Source organism: Rhinatrema bivittatum, chromosome 4, assembly GCF_901001135.1.
Source record: "Rhinatrema bivittatum chromosome 4, aRhiBiv1.1, whole genome shotgun sequence".
Taxonomy (NCBI): Eukaryota; Metazoa; Chordata; class Amphibia; order Gymnophiona; family Rhinatrematidae; genus Rhinatrema; species Rhinatrema bivittatum.
The window spans coordinates 83,119,972-83,139,039 of NC_042618.1; the positions used below are offsets into that span (position 1 = coordinate 83,119,972).

Consider the following 19,068-nt stretch of genomic DNA (forward strand, 5'->3'; position numbering starts at 1 on the left):
GGGTGTTTAAAATCATGAGAGGTCTAGAACGGGTAGATGTGAATCGGTTATTTACTCTTTCGGATAGTAGAAAGACTAGGGGGCACTCCATGAAGTTAGCATGGGGCACATTTAAAACTAATCGGAGAAAGTTCTTTTTTACTCAACGCACAATTAAACTCTGGAATTTGTTGCCAGAGGATGTGGTTAGTATAGCTGTGTTTAAAAAAGGATTGGATAAGTTCTTGGAGGAGAAGTCCATTACCTGCTATTAAGTTCACTTAGAGAATAGCCACTGCCATTAGCAATGGTTACATGGAATAGACTTAGTTTTTGGGTACTTGCCAGGTTCTTATGGCCTGGATTAGCCACTGTTGGAAATAGGATGCTGGGCTTGATGGACCCTTGGTCTGACCCAGTATGGCATATTCTTATGTTCTTAAGAGGACGCCCTGGGGAGAGAAGAAAAACCCCAGAAAGCCAATACTGCCTTTGTGTTTGGACCTGCGAAGGAAAGCAGCGTTGTATCTGTTTCTTGTCACTAATAAAGAAGATTATGAGAGATTCTTGCCAGAGTCCAGCCTAGGTCTGTTCTCTGGTTACTCCAAGACCACTCGCGGGGTTTAGAAGAGGAAGAGTCCATGGCGAATGATTCACCAGGTAGAGTAAGGAAAGCTCTCGCTATCCCTGGGCGGGAGAAAGAGGGCTGAGATCTGCTTTAGGGGACCTGCCAGGTACCTGTGACCCGGACTGACCACTGTCGGAGACAGGACGCAGGGTTCAGTGGACCCAGCATGGCGATTCTTATTAACATTAGTAAACGCGCCTCTTCATGTACTATTTTTGCAGCACATGTACCAAGCGTCAGGTTAATAAAGTTTCTTGACATTTTTTTTTGACATATAAGTGGAGAGGATCAGATCTATTGACCTCTTGTTGATCTTCTATAATTTAATGTACACGAGGGTTTGGGAGGGGGAACGGGGAGTCGGTCTGCAGTGATGTCTCTTCTTCCACGAGAAGGGGCAGTGGACAAGGAGTAGGAGGCAGAGGGATGGGGGTAGGCGTCCCTGTAGGGAGGTTCTCCGGGGTCCTCGCTGCTGGGGTGTGACTGTAAGTTCCGTTGGGAGAACAGCAGTCGTAGTCAGTGGTGGTTTCTTTTACAATGTCGGGAGACCTGAAACTAATTTCTGTCAATACTAAGCGCCTAAATTCCCCAGTCAAAAGAAGGCTGTTCTTCCGAGATATGGCCATGCTCAAAGCTAATGTGATATTTTGCCAGAAAACACACTTGACCAAGCATAAAGAGAAATTGCTACGAGTTGAATCCTTTCCGCAGGAATATGTTTCTGCAGCTACCAAGAATAATAACTACTGTGGGCTGGGCATATTGTTCTCTCAGTCCCTGGTAGTGGATGTGCGGGCAGTGTTGAGGGACACTGAGGGCAGATATGTCCTTGTTAAAGTCCTTATAGCTGGAGAATTGTATACTTTGCCCAACTTACACGCTGATAACTTGGACCAAGGACCCTTCTTAGATACTATCTCTAACCTTTTGGAGACGTGGGTAGGGGGGGGGGGGGGTCACCTAATTGTTGAGAGGAGATTTCAATATCACACAGTACCCTTATTTAGATAATTTGGGCTCAGGGACTGGGGGCATGATAAAACACAGGCAGTCTCTCAAGAATTTAATGACATTGCTGGATATATAGAGATTGAGGATCCCGACGGCTCAGAATTTTACATTTTTCTTTTGTACCCATAAATCATATTCCCGCTCGCACTACTTTTTAATCGACAAAATGCTAGTGGGCTTTGTTACAGACGCTGACCATGCACCAGTCTGGGTGTGCGTAAGGCTAAAGTGTAGAGAGGAAGGGGTAAGATACTGGAGTTTGAATGATAGCTTATTGATTCTCTTGCAGAGGAGATAAGGGAATATTTGTCTATTAATCGTACATCTAAAGTCACATCTACTGTGCTTTGGGAGTGTCTGAAAGTGGTTACAAGGGGGACATGATTTCCTGGGCTTCATTCCTTAAAAAGGAAAGGGAGAAGAAAAGGCTTCTGCTTATGCAAAAAATCGCCAGGCTTGAAAGAAGCCCCAAATGGGTCCCAATGCCCCAGAGTTCAGAAGCGAATGCGTGACCTGGATTTGGCCAAAATAGCTTTCCAATGTGCTTAAACAGCGACATTTGAGTTTGGCAATAAGGCAGGCCGAGTGTCAGTGAGATGGCAAAAAGAAAAGTTCACTCAAAATCATGTCACCAAGATTAGAGGCAAGGTGGGGAAAGTTTTCTAGCTCTGACACATACATTGACTTGCAGGATATTGAACGATATTTGGGGGGTGTAAATATCTCAAACCTGGCTGAGGAAACTAGGAAGAGACTCAATAAGGACATCACAGAGTTCGAAGTGAATCAGGCCAGCAGGGATTTGAAATTGGGTAAGGCACCCAGACTTGATGGTTTTACGGCTAAATTCTACAAATCATTTTTGCCGGTGCTGATGGAACCATTAGTTACTATGTTCAACTCCTTGCGCTGTGGTGGATCTATTTCGCCCTATGTGAATTTGGTAGATTTTACTATTTTGGCAAAAGGGGGGAGAGATCCTACCCTTTGCGGTTCCTATAGACCCATCTCCCTAATCAATATAGACCTGAAGATAATAGGGGCCAGAGGCACCTTTATTGATACATCCTGACCAGTCGGGATTTGTACCTGGGAGGTTGGCATCTGATAATGTCAGAAGGGTCTTGGAATTAATTTGGAAAGTGCAGCGGGATAGTGTGCCAGTGGTTCTATTGACGGTTGACACAGAAAAGGCCTTCGACAGAGTTCACTGGCCGTTTCTCTTCCAACTAGTGGAGAAAATAAACCTAGGATTAGGCTTTATTGAATGGATCAAAAAAACTGTATGATCACCCGCAGGCATGTATTAAGATGCCCGCCGTCTCCCCTCCTGTTTGCATTTTTTAGACTCCTTTGCAGAAAAGATCCGTACTACTACCCGGGTGGGTGGTCTGAGGGTGAGGGGGATGGATTACAAAATCTCGTTGCTTGCTGATGACTTGCTCTTTACAGTTACGGAAATTTCCGTTCTGGAGACTATTTGGGGGAATCTCAGGGTTCAAGGAGGATAAATCAGAGATTTTGAACATTTCCATGCCCCAGGAGCAGTTTAAATTAGTTGGGGATTCTCTTCCATTCAAAGTGGCTTAGGAGGTGGGGTAAAAATAGGTCCAAAAATTGAGGAACTTTGAGTTTAATTATGACCCCTTGATGAAGGAAATACAAAGGGACTTGGATAGATGGGATAGAATGCATTTTTGGTGGATAGGTGGAGTGGCTATTTGCAAGATAAATATACTTCCAAGATATTATTTCTTCCAGATGCTACCAGTGTGAGTTCCAGCCGGACTATTAAAAAGTTGGCAGCGTAAGCTATTTCGATTTATAAGGCACCATAGACCCCCCCTTGGGAGTCAGGCAGAGTTCTTTTTCAATGGATATTAAGAGGGGGTATTGACGTACCTAATTTACTGTTGTACTAAGTGGCAGCACAGTTGAGTGCCATGTTGCAGTGGCATGTGAAAGTGCATACCAAGGAATGGGAACCTTGTCCACACTTTGTGACATCCGCGGGTGGGAGTGCGGATCTCTGCTCACCGGGGGCTTATCGCCCTATTCACGCTTGATCATGGAGGAAGGGGCCAGTGGGCCAAGGGCGATTCTTTCACCACACCTCGTTTTTGTATAATAAATACTTCAGTCCGCCTTTGGAGGCTGGGGTCATTGCGAGCCTGACAGGGAAGGGGATAACTAGATTAGAGCAACTTTGGGATGGTCACGGTTTACTGGGATTTGAAAAATTACAGCAAATATATCTGACCCAGATCAACCGCTTTTCATATAACCAAGTGGCTCACTATTTCTGGGCTGAGAAAATAGGCTCTGACCTACAGGGCAAAACACTTTTTGTAGGTTTTTGTGATCAAGCAGCCCATATCTAAAATTTATGCACCGCTAAACAGGGAATTGACCTCGAAACAAATTTCAAGAAGCCTGGGAGAAAGATTTGGGAGAATCTCTGGAAGACAGTGTTTGGAATCAGTGTTTCCTGGCTTCCAGCAGGGGGTCAGTTTCGGCCCTAATAAAAGACAACGGGTATAAGTTACTCTACAGGTGGAATCTGACCCCAGCTAGGTTGAGCAAAACGTTTCCCACGTAAGTAACAAGTGTTGGAGGGGCTGTGGCCCCATGGGCTCACTCTTCCATATGTGGTGGGAGTGCTTGGAGGTGAGCAGGTTTAGGGCGGGACACCCTGGGAATCTCTGTCCCTAAAGTCCCCAGAGTATGCCGACTGAGGTTGGGAAGGAGCCTCAGCAGCGCTCGATGATGCAAATCTTGATTGCAACCAGGTGGGACATTGCCACAATGTGGCTTCAGACTACAGTGCGCACTATAAGAATGGTTTCCTCCAGGATTGGGAAGGTGTACTATACTGGAAAACGTATGGCCCTTCGTAATGACATCTTACATGCTTTTGAGAAGATCTGGAAACCTTACATACAGTGGAAGCATAAACAATAGGGGTACGGGGGGGGGGTGAAAAGGAGGGAGCTTGTATCAATCTAGGGGCCTTTCCTGGAGTTTTAGGGTGGGTGGATTGGGGGTTGGGATAAAAGCTAAACAAAGCAGTCTTCATGAGGTACTTGGTATGTGGCTGTTCAATGCTTTCTACTTTTGACCTATTGCTGTTTCAGTGCTTCAAACACAGTGAAAGACCTAATTGTAACGTTTGTGATTCTTCCATGCTTTGCATTCTATATCTTAAACTATTTGTATCTGCACGTGTGTCTGCTAATAAAGATTTAATTACAAAAAAAATAGTTTCTTGAATTTTGAATAACCAGCAGCAAGAGAAAGAAAGTCACACACACAGACAGGAACAAACGCAAATGCACAGAGAGGCACAGTCACACACAGACAGGAACAAACGCAAATGCACAGAGAGGCACAGTCACACACAGACAGGAACAAACGCAAATGCACAGAGAGGCACAGTCACACACAGACAGGAACAAACGCAAATACACAGAGAGGCACAGTCACACACAGACAGCACATAAGAAAATCTCACCTACAAATCATAACACATGAGCATCTTCAGGGCACCATCTTCCTCAGCCAACCTATCCCAACGCAGCCAACTCAAAGGCTAAGCCCAATGCAACCCAACCGATCCCAATCCAGTCACACTCAGCTCAAAGAAAACTCTTCCGCGTCATCCCATACAATCTCAGCTTGGCCATGGTGTTGCCTAAAAATTCCCCTGGAAGCTCATGGAAGCGGTGCTCAAGTACAAGAAAGGAGGTAACATTCGCACCCAGGACTGAGGACCGACTCTAGGAAGTGGTGAGGAAGTGGGCAGCACTGTATGGATGCAATTTGGTGTCATTTCAGGGGGGCAGATCTTTCTCTTGTTTGCGAGATCATTGAAGAGGAGAAGATGGGAAGGTGACCTCAGGCCTGGGGCTCAGTTTGGATCTTCTCAGAGTAGGCACTGCATGAAGGGAGGGGTCAGGAGAAGGCATTACCTCACTTTTCACCGACTGCAGCCTCTTGCCAAGCTTCACATCCAGAAAGTGCAGCGGAGAGATGATGGCTCCCAGCCTGTGAAGACCTGTGAGCTTCAATTCCTGGGCTGTCAGGGCAGTGCTGGGGAGCCTGGTCAGCAGTCCAAGCCCTGGCAGTGTGCCAGCAGTCAGAGATGGGTCAGGGATCTGCCCTGGCATCATATCCAGAGGCAGCACTCAGAGAACTGCAGAGTAAGAGAGGCAAGACGTTATCAGACCACTGCCAAAAAGGACCAGTCCAAAGCTCTCAGACTGATGCAAGGCACAGTGTACTAGGTCAGTAATCAACTCACTCTGTGTCATCAAACAGGGCATCAGTGGCAGGGGATGCAAATACCACTCAGAAGGGAAGAGGCCATGGGTGGGCATCTGAGAACTAGAACAGCAGGGGGTGCTGCAGGGTAGGAGGGAGGTGCATTGGCAGAGCTGTGTGTGTGTGTGTGAGGGTCTCAGTACTGGAATAGCAGGAGGTGCTGCAGGGCAGGAGGGAGGTGCATTGGCAGAGCTGTGTGTGTGTGTGTGTGAGGGTCTCAGTACTGGAATAGCAGGGGTGCTGCAGGGTAGGAGGGAGGTGCATTGGCAGAGCTGTGTGTGTGTGTGTGTGTGTGAGGGTCTCAGTACTGGAATAGCAGGGGTTGCTGCAGGGTAGGAGGGAGGTGCATTGGCAGAGCTGTGTGTGTGTGTGTGTGTGTGTGTGTGAGGGTCTCAGTACTGGAATAGCAGGGGTTGCTGCAGGGTAGGAGGGAGGTGCATTGGCAGAGCTGTGTGTGTGTGTTTGTGAGGGTCTCAGTACTGGAATAGCAGGGGAGCTGCAGGGTAGGAGGGAGGTGCATTGGCAGAGCTGTGTGTGTGTGTGTGTGTGAGGGTCTCAGTACTGGAATAGCAGGGGTGCTGCAGGGTAGGAGGGAGGTGCATTGGCAGAGCTGTGTGTGTGTGTGTGAGGGTCTCAGTACTGGAATAGCAGGGGTGCTGCAGGGCAGGAGGGAGGTGCATTGGCAGAGCTGTGTGTGTGTGTGTGAGGTCTCAGTACTGGAATAGCAGGGGGTGCTGCAGGGCAGGAGGGAGGTGCATTGGCAGAGCTGTGTGTGTGTGTGTGAGGGTCTCAGTACTGGAATAGCAGGGGTGCTGTAGGGTAGGAGGGAGGTGCATTGGCAGAGCTGTGTGTGTGTGTGTGAGGGTCTCAGTACTGGAATAGCAGGGGTGCTGCAGGGCAGGAGGGAGGTGCATTGGCAGCGCTGTGTGTGTGTGAGGGTCTCAGTACTGGAATAGCAGGGGTGCTGCAGGGTAGGAGGGAGGTGCATTGGCAGAGCTGTGTGTGAGGGTCTCAGTACTGGAATAGCAGGGGTGCTGCAGGGCAGGAGTGAGGTGCATTGGCAGAGCTGTGTGTGTGTGAGGGTCTCAGTACTGGAATAGCAGGGGTGCTGCAGGGCAGGAGTGAGGTGCATTGGCAGAGCTGTGTGTGTGTGTGGGGAGGGTCTCAGTACTGGAATAGCAGGGGGTGCTGCAGGGCAGGAGGGAGGTGCATTGGTAGAGCTGTGTGTGTGTGTGTGTGTGAGGGTCTCAGTACTGGAATAGCAGGGGTGCTGCAGGGCAGGAGGGAGGTGCATTGGTAGAGCTGTGTGTGTGTGTGTGTGTGAGGGTCTCAGTACTGGAATAGCAGGGATGCTGCAGGGCAGGAGGGAGGTGCATTGGCAGAGCTGTGTGTGTGTGAGGGTCTCAGTACTGGAATAGCAGGGGTGCTGCAGGGCAGGAGGGAGGTGCATTGGCAGAGCTGTGTGTGTGTGAGGGTCTCAGTACTGGAATAGCAGGGGTGCTGCAGGGCAGGAGTGAGGTGCATTGGCAGAGCTGTGTGTGTGTGTGGGGAGGGTCTCAGTACTGGAATAGCAGGGGGTGCTGCAGGGCAGGAGGGAGGTGCATTGGTAGAGCTGTGTGTGTGTGTGTGTGTGTGAGGGTCTCAGTACTGGAATAGCAGGGATGCTGCAGGGCAGGAGGGAGGTGCATTGGCAGAGCTGTGTGTGTGTGTGTGTGTGAGGGTCTCAGTACTGGAATAGCAGGGGTGCTGCAGGGCAGGAGTGAGGTGCATTGGCAGAGCTGTGTGTGTGTGTGTGAGGGTCTCAGTACTGGAATAGCAGGGATGCTGCAGGGCAGGAGGGAGGTGCATTGGTAGAGCTGTGTGTGTGTGTGTGTGTGAGGGTCTCAGTACTGGAATAGCAGGGATGCTGCAGGGCAGGAGGGAGGTGCATTGGTAGAGCTGTGTGTGTGTGTGTGTGTGAGGGTCTCAGTACTGGAATAGCAGGGGTGCTGCAGGGCAGGAGGGAGGTGCATTGGCAGAGCTGTGTGTGTGTGAGGGTCTCAGTACTGGAATAGCAGGGGTGCTGCAGGGTAGGAGGGAGGTGCATTGGCAGAGCTGTGTGTGTGTGAGGGTCTCAGTACTGGAATAGCAGGGGTGCTGCAGGGCAGGAGGGAGGTGCATTGGCAGAGCTGTGTGTGTGAGGGTCTCAGTACTGGAATAGCAGGGGGTGCTGCAGGGTAGGAGGGAGGTGCATTGGCAGAGCTGTGTGTGTGTGTGAGGGTCTCAGTACTGGAATAGCAGGAGGTGCTGCAGGGCAGGAGGGAGGTGCATTGGCAGAGCTGTGTGTGTGTGTGAGGGTCTCAGTACTGGAATAGCAGGGGTGCTGCAGGGTAGGAGGGAGGTGCATTGGCAGAGCTGTGTGTGTGTGTGTGGGGGGGGGTCTCAGTACTGGAATAGCAGGGGGTGCTGCAGGGCAGGAGGGAGGTGCATTGGCAGAGCTGTGTGTGTGTGTGAGGGTCTCAGTACTGGAATAGCAGGGGGTGCTGCAGGGTAGGAGGGAGGTGCATTGGCAGAGCTGTGTGTGTGTGAGTGGGGGTCTCAGAACTGGAATAGCAGGGGGTGCTGCAGGGTAGGAGGGAGGTGCATTGGCAGAGCTGTGTGTGTGTGTGTGTGTGTGTGTGAGGGTCTCAGTACTGGAATAGCAGGGGTGCTGCAGGGCAGGAGGGAGGTGCATTGGCAGAGCTGTGTGTGTGTGAGTGGGGGTCTCAGTACTGGAATAGCAGGGGGTGCTGCAGGGCAGGAGGGAGGTGCATTGGCAGAGCTGTGTGTGTGTGAGTGGGGGTCTCAGTACTGGAATAGCAGGGGGTGCTGCAGGGCAGGAGGGAGGTGCATTGGCAGAGCTGTGTGTGTGTGTCGGGGGGGGGGGTCTCAGTACTGGAATAGCAGGGGTGCTGCAGGGCAGGAGGGAGGTGCATTGGCAGAGCTGTGTGTGTGTGAGGGTCTCAGTACTGGAATAGCAGGGGTGCTGCAGGGCAGGAGGGAGGTGCATTGGCAGAGCTGTGTGTGTGTGTGTGTGTGAGGGTCTCAGTACTGGAATAGCAGGGGTGCTGCAGGGTAGGAGGGAGGTGCATTGGCAGAGCTGTGTGTGTGTGAGGGTCTCAGTACTGGAATAGCAGGGGGTGCTGCAGGGTAGGAGGGAGGTGCATTGGCAGAGCTGTGTGTGTGTGTGTGTGTGAGGGTCTCAGTACTGGAATAGCAGGGGTGCTGCAGGGTAGGAGGGAGGTGCATTGGCAGAGCTGTGTGTGTGTGTGTGAGGGTCTCAGTACTGGAATAGCAGGGGGTGCTGCAGGGTAGGAGGGAGGTGCATTGGCAGAGCTGTGTGTGTGTGTGTGAGGGTCTCAGTACTGGAATAGCAGGGGGTGCTGCAGGGTAGGAGGGAGGTGCATTGGCAGAGCTGTGTGTGTGTGTGTGTGTGAGGGTCTCAGTACTGGAATAGCAGGGGTGCTGCAGGGCAGGAGGGAGGTGCATTGGCAGAGCTGTGTGTGTGTGTGTGTGAGGGTCTCAGTACTGGAATAGCAGGGGGTGCTGCAGGGTAGGAGGGAGGTGCATTGGCAGAGCTGTGTGTGTGTGTGTGTGTGAGGGTCTCAGTACTGGAATAGCAGGGGGTGCTGCAGGGTAGGAGGGAGGTGCATTGGCAGAGCTGTGTGTGTGTGTGTGTGGGGGGGTCTCAGTACTGGAATAGCAGGGGTGCTGCAGGGTAGGAGGGAGGTGCATTGGCAGAGCTGTGTGTGTGTGTGTGAGGGTCTCAGTACTGGAATAGCAGGGGTGCTGCAGGGTAGGAGGGAGGTGCATTGGCAGAGCTGTGTGTGTGTGTGGGGAGGGTCTCAGTACTGGAATAGCAGGGGGTGCTGCAGGGTAGGAGGGAGGTGCATTGGCAGAGCTGTGTGTGTGTGTGTGGGGGGGGGGTCTCAGTACTGGAATAGCAGGGGTGCTGCAGGGTAGGAGGGAGGTGCATTGGCAGAGCTGTGTGTGTGTGTGGGGGGGGGGGGTCTCAGTACTGGAATAGCAGGGGTGCTGCAGGGTAGGAGGGAGGTGCATTGGCAGAGCTGTGTGTGTGTGTGTGAGGGTCTCAGTACTGGAATAGCAGGGGTGCTGCAGGGTAGGAGGGAGGTGCATTGGCAGAGCTGTGTGTGTGTGTGGGGAGGGTCTCAGTACTGGAATAGCAGGGGGTGCTGCAGGGTAGGAGGGAGGTGCATTGGCAGAGCTGTGTGTGTGTGTGTGGGGGGGGGGTCTCAGTACTGGAATAGCAGGGGTGCTGCAGGGTAGGAGGGAGGTGCATTGGCAGAGCTGTGTGTGTGTGTGTGGGGGGGGGTCTCAGTACTGGAATAGCAGGGGTGCTGCAGGGTAGGAGGGAGGTGCATTGGCAGAGCTGTGTGTGTGTGTGTGAGGGTCTCAGTACTGGAATAGCAGGGGTGCTGCAGGGTAGGAGGGAGGTGCATTGGCAGAGCTGTGTGTGTGTGTGGGGAGGGTCTCAGTACTGGAATAGCAGGGGTGCTGCAGGGTAGGAGGGAGGTGCATTGGCAGAGCTGTGTGTGTGTGTGGGGAGGGTCTCAGTACTGGAATAGCAGGGGGTGCTGCAGGGTAGGAGGGAGGTGCATTGGCAGAGCTGTGTGTGTGTGTGTGAGGGTCTCAGTACTGGAATAGCAGGGGTGCTGCAGGGTAGGAGGGAGGTGCATTGGCAGAGCTGTGTGTGTGTGTGTGTGAGGGTCTCAGTACTGGAATAGCAGGGGTGCTGCAGGGTAGGAGGGAGGTGCATTGGCAGAGCTGTGTGTGTGTGTGGGGGGGTCTCAGTACTGGAATAGCAGGGGTGCTGCAGGGTAGGAGGGAGGTGCATTGGCAGAGCTGTGTGTGTGTGTGTGGGGGGTCTCAGTACTGGAATAGCAGGGGTGCTGCAGGGTAGGAGGGAGGTGCATTGGCAGAGCTGTGTGTGTGTGTGTGGGGGGGGTCTCAGTACTGGAATAGCAGGGGTGCTGCAGGGTAGGAGGGAGGTGCATTGGCAGAGCAGTTTCTGCTGGGGACAGGGAGTGCAGGTTCTGCTATAAGAGTCACTTGCTTCTTCATATCAATTTACTTGTAGTTAACAAGAACTACACTATCTTCTGTTTATTGCCCCTGAGCGTCCTGCCTCTCCCTCATTCTCCCCCAAGCAGTTCCTGTATTAGTTTATTGCCCCTTCCTGAGGTGCCATACCCCCTTCACACTTCCAAACCTTCCCGCAGAAGGTCCCAGACAGGAGTCCCCTGCCTCCCCTCCTGCAGAGCTTGGCCCGGATCCCCCGTCTCTGCATGGCCCCTTCCTCCAGGAGCCCGTTAGCAGCCACAGCCCCGCGGCAACAGGCAGGGAGGCTCGGTGCAGGAGCCTGCAGGCAGCCACTGAGAGGAAGGCTCCGTGTCTCTCACACACGCACTTCCCAGAGCTGCCAAAACAAGCAGAGAAGGAGCCAAGCACATTCACCCTGCACTTCTCACACCACAAACGGCTCAGGAGCAGCCAAGTCTCAGGCACCAAAGACACAAAGCAGAGCCTGTGTTCCCGTATTCCTCCAGAGGGAAAGATTCAGAACCAATCCTGGGCCCGGGCCTGTGTGTACTGCCCTCCCACTGCTTCCAAACCCACACATTACCCTCACACATGGGGATACAGAACTGGGCCCGGGCCTGTGTGTACTGCCCTCCCACTGCTTCCAAACCCACACATTACCCACACACATGGAGATACAGGACTGGGCCCGGGCCTGTGTGTACTGCCCTCCCACTGCTTCCAAACCCACACATTACCCTCACACATGAGGATACAGGACTGGGCCCGGGCCTGTGTGTACTGCCCTCCCACTGCTTCCAAACCCACACATTACCCTCGCACATGGGGATACAGAACTGGGCCCGGGCCTGTGTGTACTGCCCTCCCACTGCTTCCAAACCCACACATTACCCTCACACATGAGGATACAGAACTGGGCCCGGACCTGTGTGTACTGCCCTCCCACTGCTTCCAAACCCACACATTACCCTCACACATGGGGATACAGAACTGGGCCCGGGCCTGTGTGTACTGCCCTCCCACTGCTTCCAAACCCACACATTACCCTCGCACATGGAGATACACGACTAGGCCCGGGCCTGTGTGTACTGCCCTCCCACTGCTTCCAAACCCACACATTACCCTCGCACATGGGGATACAGAACTGGGCCCGGGCCTGTGTGTACTGCCCTCCCACTGCTTCCAAACCCACACATTACCCTCGCACATGGGGATACAGAACTGGGCCCGGGCCTGTGTGTACTGCCCTCCCACTGCTTCCAAACCCACACATTACCCTCACACATGGGGATACAGAACTGGGCCCGGGCCTGTGTGTACTGCCCTCCCACTGCTTCCAAACCCACACATTACCCTCACACATGGGGATACAGAACTGGGCCCGGGCCTGTGTGTACTGCCCTCCCACTGCTTCCAAACCCACACATTACCCTCACACATGAGGATACAGAACTGGGCCCGGGCCTGTGTGTTCTGCCCTCCCACTGCTTCCAAACCCACACATTACCCTCGCACATGGGGATGCAGAACTGGGCCCGGGCCTGTGTGTACTGCCCTCCCACTGCTTCCAAACCCACACATTACCCTCGCACATGGGGATGCAGAACTGGGCCCGGGCCTGTGTGTACTGCCCTCCCACTGCTTCCAAACCCACACATTACCCTCGCACATGAGGATACAGAACTGGGCCCGGGCCTGTGTGTTCTGCCCTCCCACTGCTTCCAAACCCACACATTACCCTCACACATGAGGATACAGAACTGGGCCCGGGCCTGTGTGTTCTGCCCTCCCACTGCTTCCAAACCCACACATTACCCTCGCACATGGGGATGCAGAACTGGGCCCGGGCCTGTGTGTACTGCCCTCCCACTGCTTCCAAACCCACACATTACCCTCGCACATGGGGATGCAGAACTGGGCCCGGGCCTGTGTGTACTGCCCTCCCACTGCTTCCAAACCCACACATTACCCTCACACATGAGGATACAGGACTGGGCCCGGGCCTGTGTGTACTGCCCTCCCACTGCTTCCAAACCCACACATTACCCTCACACATGAGGATACAGGACTGGGCCCGGGCCTGTGTGTACTGCCCTCCCACTGCTTCCAAACCCACACATTACCCTCACACATGAGGATACAGAACTGGGCCCGGGCCTGTGTGTTCTGCCCTCCCACTGCTTCCAAACCCACACATTACCCTCACACATGAGGATACAGGACTGGGCCTGGGCGCATATGTATAGCCCTCCCACGGTTCCTACTCACACAGACATGGGGAAGGAGGCCTGGACTTGGGCCGTTGTGCATGTATACAGCCCTTCCACAGCACCGTACCCCTACAATTCTTTCATACACACGGAGAGAGACCAGGAGTGGGGGAGCTATATACATGTATACAGACCCAGGCCCCATCTGTGCCCATGTGCCTGGGTAATGTGGGGGTAACTAGCAGGGGGCCTGTGTGCACGGTTACAGCGCTGCCACTGCTCCTCCCCCTTCTGTTACCCTCACACATGAGGAGATGCCGTGTCTGGGCCTATGAACAACATTCCCCCTGCCTCCACACTACCCTCTCAGGAAGTAATGATTTGGAGGGAGTGTGCAGGAAATGTACGTCTGGGGGAGGTGTGGGGGGAGTATACAACCTGTGTCTGTACAGAGGAGGGTCTGGGTAGGATGAGTGTGCACCTTGCATCTACCGGAAGACAGGACTGGGAAGGTTGAGATGGTGTACAGCCCGTATATGAGCAGGAAGGTACCTGGGCTAAGTACGAGTGGGCATGAGATTGTAGCTGAGATATGGGCTGGGAGTAAGGGTTCATCTTTCTCTTGGGTGTTAGAAGACGCAGAATGATCCTGGGGGGGGGGCAGAGGTGAAAGCTAATCTTGGACAGTTGTGAAGCTTGTGCCTAGGGGGCAAAAAGGATGGAGTGCCAGCCTGTTTCCAAAAGATTGTGGGACTGGGGTACAGTCTGTTTGTTCTCCAGGGTTCGAGCAGAGCTGTTGGGATGCAGCCTGTGCTGTGCCTGGAGGGACGGAGAGAACCGGGGGCAGCCTCTTCCCCGGGGGGGGGTGAGGGGAAAAGGCTAGGATGCAAGCTTGGCCTAGCAGCATGGGATGCAGCCTGTTCTCTGTGTGAGGGGACAGAGGTGAGGTTTGGGGTGCGGGATGCAGACCTTCGTACGCACTCTGTGTGTGGGACAGAGGTGAGGTTTGGGGTGCGGGATGCAGACCTTCGTACGCACTCTGTGTGTGGGACAGAGGTGAGGTTTGGGGTGCGGGATGCAGACCTTCGTACGCACTCTGTGTGTGGGACAGAGGTGAGGTTTGGGTTGCGGGATGCAGACCTTCGTACGCACTCTGTGTGTGGGACAGAGGTGAGGTTTGGGGGTGCGGGATGCAGCCTGTTCTCTGTGTGTGGGGACAGAGGTGAGGTTTGGGGTGCGGGATGCAGCCTGTTCTCTGTGTGTGGGGACAGAGGTGAGGTTTGGGGTGCGGGATTGCAGACCTTCGTACGCACTCTGTGTGTGGGACAGAGGTGAGGTTTGGGTTGCGGGATGCAGACCTTCGTACGCACTCTGTGTGTGGGGACAGAGGTGAGATTTGGGGTGCGGGATGCAGACCTTCGTACGCACTCTGTGTATGGGACAGCGGTGAGGTTTGGGGTGCGGGATGCAGACCTTCGTACGCACTCTGTGTGGGGACAGAGGTGAGGTTTGGGGTGCGGGACTGCAGACCTTCGTACGCACTCTGTGTGGGGACAGAGGTGAGGTTTGGTGTGCGGGACTGCAGACCTTCGTATCGCACTCTGTGTGTGGGACAGAGGTGAGGTTCGGGGTGCAGGATGCAGACCTTCGTACGCACTCTGTGTGCGGGGACAGAGGTGAGGTTCGGGGTGCGGGATGCAGACCTTCGTACGCACTCTGTGTGCGGGGACAGAGGTGAGGTTTGGGGTGCGGGATGCAGACCTTCGTACGCACTCTGTGTGGGGACAGAGGTGAGGTTTGGGGTGCGGGACGCAGACCTTCGTATGCACTCTGTGTGTGGGACAGAGGTGAGGTTTGGTGTGCGGGATGCAGACCTTCGTACGCACTCTGTGTGTGGGGACAGAGGTGAGGTTCGGGGTGCGGGATGCAGACCTTCGTACGCACTCTGTGTGCGGGGACAGAGGTGAGGTTCGGGGTGCGGGATGCAGACCTTCGTACGCACTCTGTGTGTGGGACAGAGGTGAGGTTTGGGGTGCGGGATGCAGACCTTCGTACGCACTCTGTGTGTGGGACAGAGGTGAGGTTCGGGGTGCAGGATGCAGACCTTCGTACGCACTCTGTGTGTGGGGACAGAGGTGAGGTTTGGGGTGCGGGATGCAGACCTTTGTACGCACTCTGTGTACGGGGACAGGTGAGGTTTGGGGTGCGGGATGCAGACCTTCGTACGCACTCTGTGTGCGGGGACAGGGGTGAGGTTTGGGGTGCGGGATGCAGACCTTCGTACGCACTCTGTGTGCGGGGACAGGGGTGAGGTTTGGGGTGCGGGATGCAGACCTTCGTACGCACTCTGTGTGTGGGACAGAGGTGAGGTTTGGGGTGCGGGATGCAGACCTTCGTACGCACTCTGTGTGTGGGACAGAGGTGAGGTTTGGGGTGCGGGATGCAGACCTTCGTACGCACTCTGTGTGTGGGACAGAGGTGAGGTTTGGGGTGTGGGATGCAGACCTTCGTACGCACTCTCTGTGTGGGACAGGGGTGAGGTTTGGGGTGCAGGATGCAGACCTTCGTACGCACTCTGTGTGTGGGGACAGCAGTGTATAGGGGTGCAGTCTGTCCCCAGGAGTTGAGTTTGGGGTTCAGGCTATGCCCGGGGTGTGAATGCATGGGGTGCGGGGTGAGTTTGGGTTTCAGGCTGTGTCTGGAGTGGCCCCAGGAGTAGAGTTTCGGGTTCAGGCTGTCCTTGGGGTGTGGATGCATGGGGTGGAGGGGTGCAGGCTCTCCCCGGGAGGTGAGTTTGGGGTGCAGGCTGTGCTTGGGGTGCAGATGCATGGGGTGGAGGGGTGCAGGCTCTCCCCGGGAGGTGAGTGTGGGGTGCAGGCTGTGCTTGGGGTGCAGATGCATGGGGTGGAGGGGTGCAGGCTCTCCCCGGGAGGTGAGTTTGGGGTGCAGGCTGTGCTTGGGGTGCAGATGCACGGGGTGGAGGGCTGCAGGCTCTCCCCGGGAGGTGAGTTTGGGGTGCAGGCTGTGCTTGGGGTGCAGATGCATGGGGTGGAGGGCTGCAGGCTCTCCCCGGGAGGTGAGTTTGGGGTGCAGGCTGTGCTTGGGGTGCAGATGCACGGGGTGGAGGGCTGCAGGCTCTCCTCGGGAGGTGAGTTTGGGGTGCAGGCTGTGCTTGGGGTGCAGATGCATGGGGTGGAGGGGTGCAGTCTGTCGCAGGGAGGTGAGTTTGGGGTGCAGGCTGTGCTCGGGGTGCGGATGCATTGGGTGGAGGGCTGCAGGCTCTCCCCGGGAGGTGAGTTTGGGGTGCAGGCTGTGCTTGGGGTGCAGATGCATGGGGTGGAGGGGTGCAGTCTGTCGCAGGGAGGTGAGTTTGGGGTGCAGGCTGTGCTTGGGGTGCAGATGCATGGGGTGGAGGGCTGCAGGCTCTCCCCGGGAGGTGAGTTTGGGGTGCAGGCTGTGCTTGGGGTGCAGATGCATGGAGTGGAGGGGTGCAGGCTCTCCCCGGGAGGTGAGTTTGGGGTGCAGGCTGTGCTTGGGGTGCAGATGCATGGGGTGGAGGGGTGCAGTCTGTCGCAGGGAGGTGAGTTTGGGGTGCAGGCTGTGCTTGGGGTGCAGATGCATGGGGTGGAGGGCTGCAGGCTCTCCCCGGGAGGTGAGTTTCGGGTTCAGGCTGTGCTTGGGGTGCAGATGCACGGGGTGGAGGGCTGCAGGCTCTCCCCGGGAGGTGAGTTTGGGGTGCAGGCTGTGCTTGGGGTGCAGATGCATGGGGTGGAGGGCTGCAGGCTCTTCTCGGGAGGTGAGTTTGGGGTGCAGGCTGTGCTTGGGGTGCAGATGCACGGGGTGGAGGGGTGCAGGCTCTCCTAAGGAGGTGAGTTTGGGGTGCAGGCTGTGCTTGGGGTGCAGATGCACGGGGTGGAGGGGTGCAGGATCTCCTAGGGAGGTGAGTTTGGGGTGCAGGCTGTGCTTGGGGTGCAGATGCACGGGGTGGAGGGGGTGCAGGCTCTCCTCGGGAGGTGAGTTTGGGGTGCAGGCTGTGCTTGGGGTGCAGATGCACGGGGTGGAGGGCTGCAGGCTCTCCCCGGGAGGTGAGTTTGGGGTGCAGGCTGTGCTTGGGGTGCAGATGCACGGGGTGGAGGGGTGCAGGCTCTCCCCGGGATCCTCTCGGTTAGGCTCTTACGTACCGTGCGGTCTCCGCTCCTGGATCAGATCTCCGGGTCGAGTCGCTCCATGCAGCGGCCCGGGTCCTCTCTCACCGGCGGGAGGAGGCGGCTTGTGCCGGGGGTGGGGGGGAGCACCGAGCGCCCCTCTCCCCGCTCTCCCTCCCGGGCTCCTGCTGGCGGCGGCGGCGGCCCGGGTTGCATCAGCTCGGGATTTATAGCGGCGGAAGGGAGGAGGGCGGAGGGAATGCGGAACCGGCCCAGCTGCCAGCGGCGACGTCAGAGGGGAGGAGGGAGGAGAGGAAACAGCGAGGCAAGCCTGCGACTGGACAAGAGCCTTCCCGGCACTGACCAGTGAGCAAAGGACTCCTCCCAGCGCTGACCGGTGCCCTGCAGAGGGAGCAAAGGACTCCTCCCAGCACTGACCAGTGCCCCTGCACATTGAGCAAACCACTCCTCCCAGTACTGACCAGTGCCCTGCAGAGGGAGCAAAGGACTCCTCCCAGCACTGACCAGTGCCCCTGCACATTGAGCAAACCACTCCTCCCAGCACTGACCGGTGCCCTGCAGAGGGAGCAAAGGACTCCTCCCAGCACTGACCAGTGCCCCTGCACATTGAGCAAACCACTCCTCCCAGTACTGACCGGTGCCCTGCAGAGGGAGCAAAGGACTCCTCCCAGCACTGACCAGTGCCCCTGCACATTGAGCAAAGGACTCCTCCCAGCACTGACCGGTGCCCTGCAGAGGGAGCAAAGGACTCCTCCCAGCACTGACCGGTGCCCTGCAGAGGGAGCAAAGGACTCCTCCCAGCACTGACCAGTGCCCCTGCACATTGAGCAAAGGACTCCTCCCAGCACTGACCGGTGCCCTGCAGAGGGAGCAAAGGACTCCTCCCAGCACTGACCAGTGCCCTGCACATTGAGCAAAGGACTCCTCCCAGCACTGACCGGTGCCCTGCAGAGTGAGCAAAGGACTCCTCCCAGCACTGACCAGTGCCCTGCACATTGAGCAAACCACTCCTCCCAGCACTGACCGGTGCCCCTGCACATTGAGCAAACCACTCCTCCCAGTACTGACCGGTGCCCTGCAGAGGGAGCAAAGGACTCCTCCCAGCACTGACCAGTGCCCCTGCACATTGAGCAAAGGACTCCTCCCAGCACTGACCGGTGCCCTGCAGAGGGAGCAAAGGACTCCTCCCAGCACTGACCGGTGCCCTGCACATTGAGCAAAGGACTCCTCCCAGCACTGACCGGTGCCCTGCAGAGTGAGCAAAGGACTCCTCCCAGCACTGACCAGTGCCCTGCACATTGAGCAAACCACTCCTCCCAGCACTGACCGGTGCCCTGCAGAGGGAGCAAAGGACTCCTCCCAGCACTGACCAGTGCCCCTGCACATTGAGCAAACCACTCCTCCCAGTACTGACCGGTGCCCTGCAGAGGGAGCAAAGGACTCCTCCCAGCACTGACCGGTGCCCCTGCACATTGAGCAAACCACTCCTCCCAGTACTGACCGGTGCCCTGCAGTGAGCAAAGGACTCCTCCCAGCACTGACCGGTGCCCCTGCACATTGAGCAAACCACTCCTCCCAGTACTGACCGGTGCCCTGCAGAGGGAGCAAAGGACTCCTCCCAGCACTGACCACTGCCCCTGCACATTGAGCAAACCACTCCTCCCAGTACTGACCA

At 55.6% G+C, this 19,068-nt stretch overlaps 1 protein-coding gene across 1 annotated transcript in view; it reads right to left on the bottom strand.

The window, feature by feature from the left end:
* Positions 1-17,645, bottom strand: part of JDP2 (Jun dimerization protein 2) — a 39,493-nt gene extending 21,848 nt beyond the window's left edge. The window contains exons 1-2 of the mRNA XM_029598401.1: positions 17,409-17,645; positions 5,587-5,810 (exon numbers count right to left, since the gene is read on the bottom strand). Of these exons, the coding sequence (XP_029454261.1) occupies positions 5,587-5,787 (201 nt within the window). The 5' untranslated portion in view covers positions 5,788-5,810; positions 17,409-17,645. The remainder of the gene's footprint in view (positions 1-5,586; positions 5,811-17,408) is intronic.
* Positions 17,646-19,068: the final 1,423 nt, after the last annotated feature.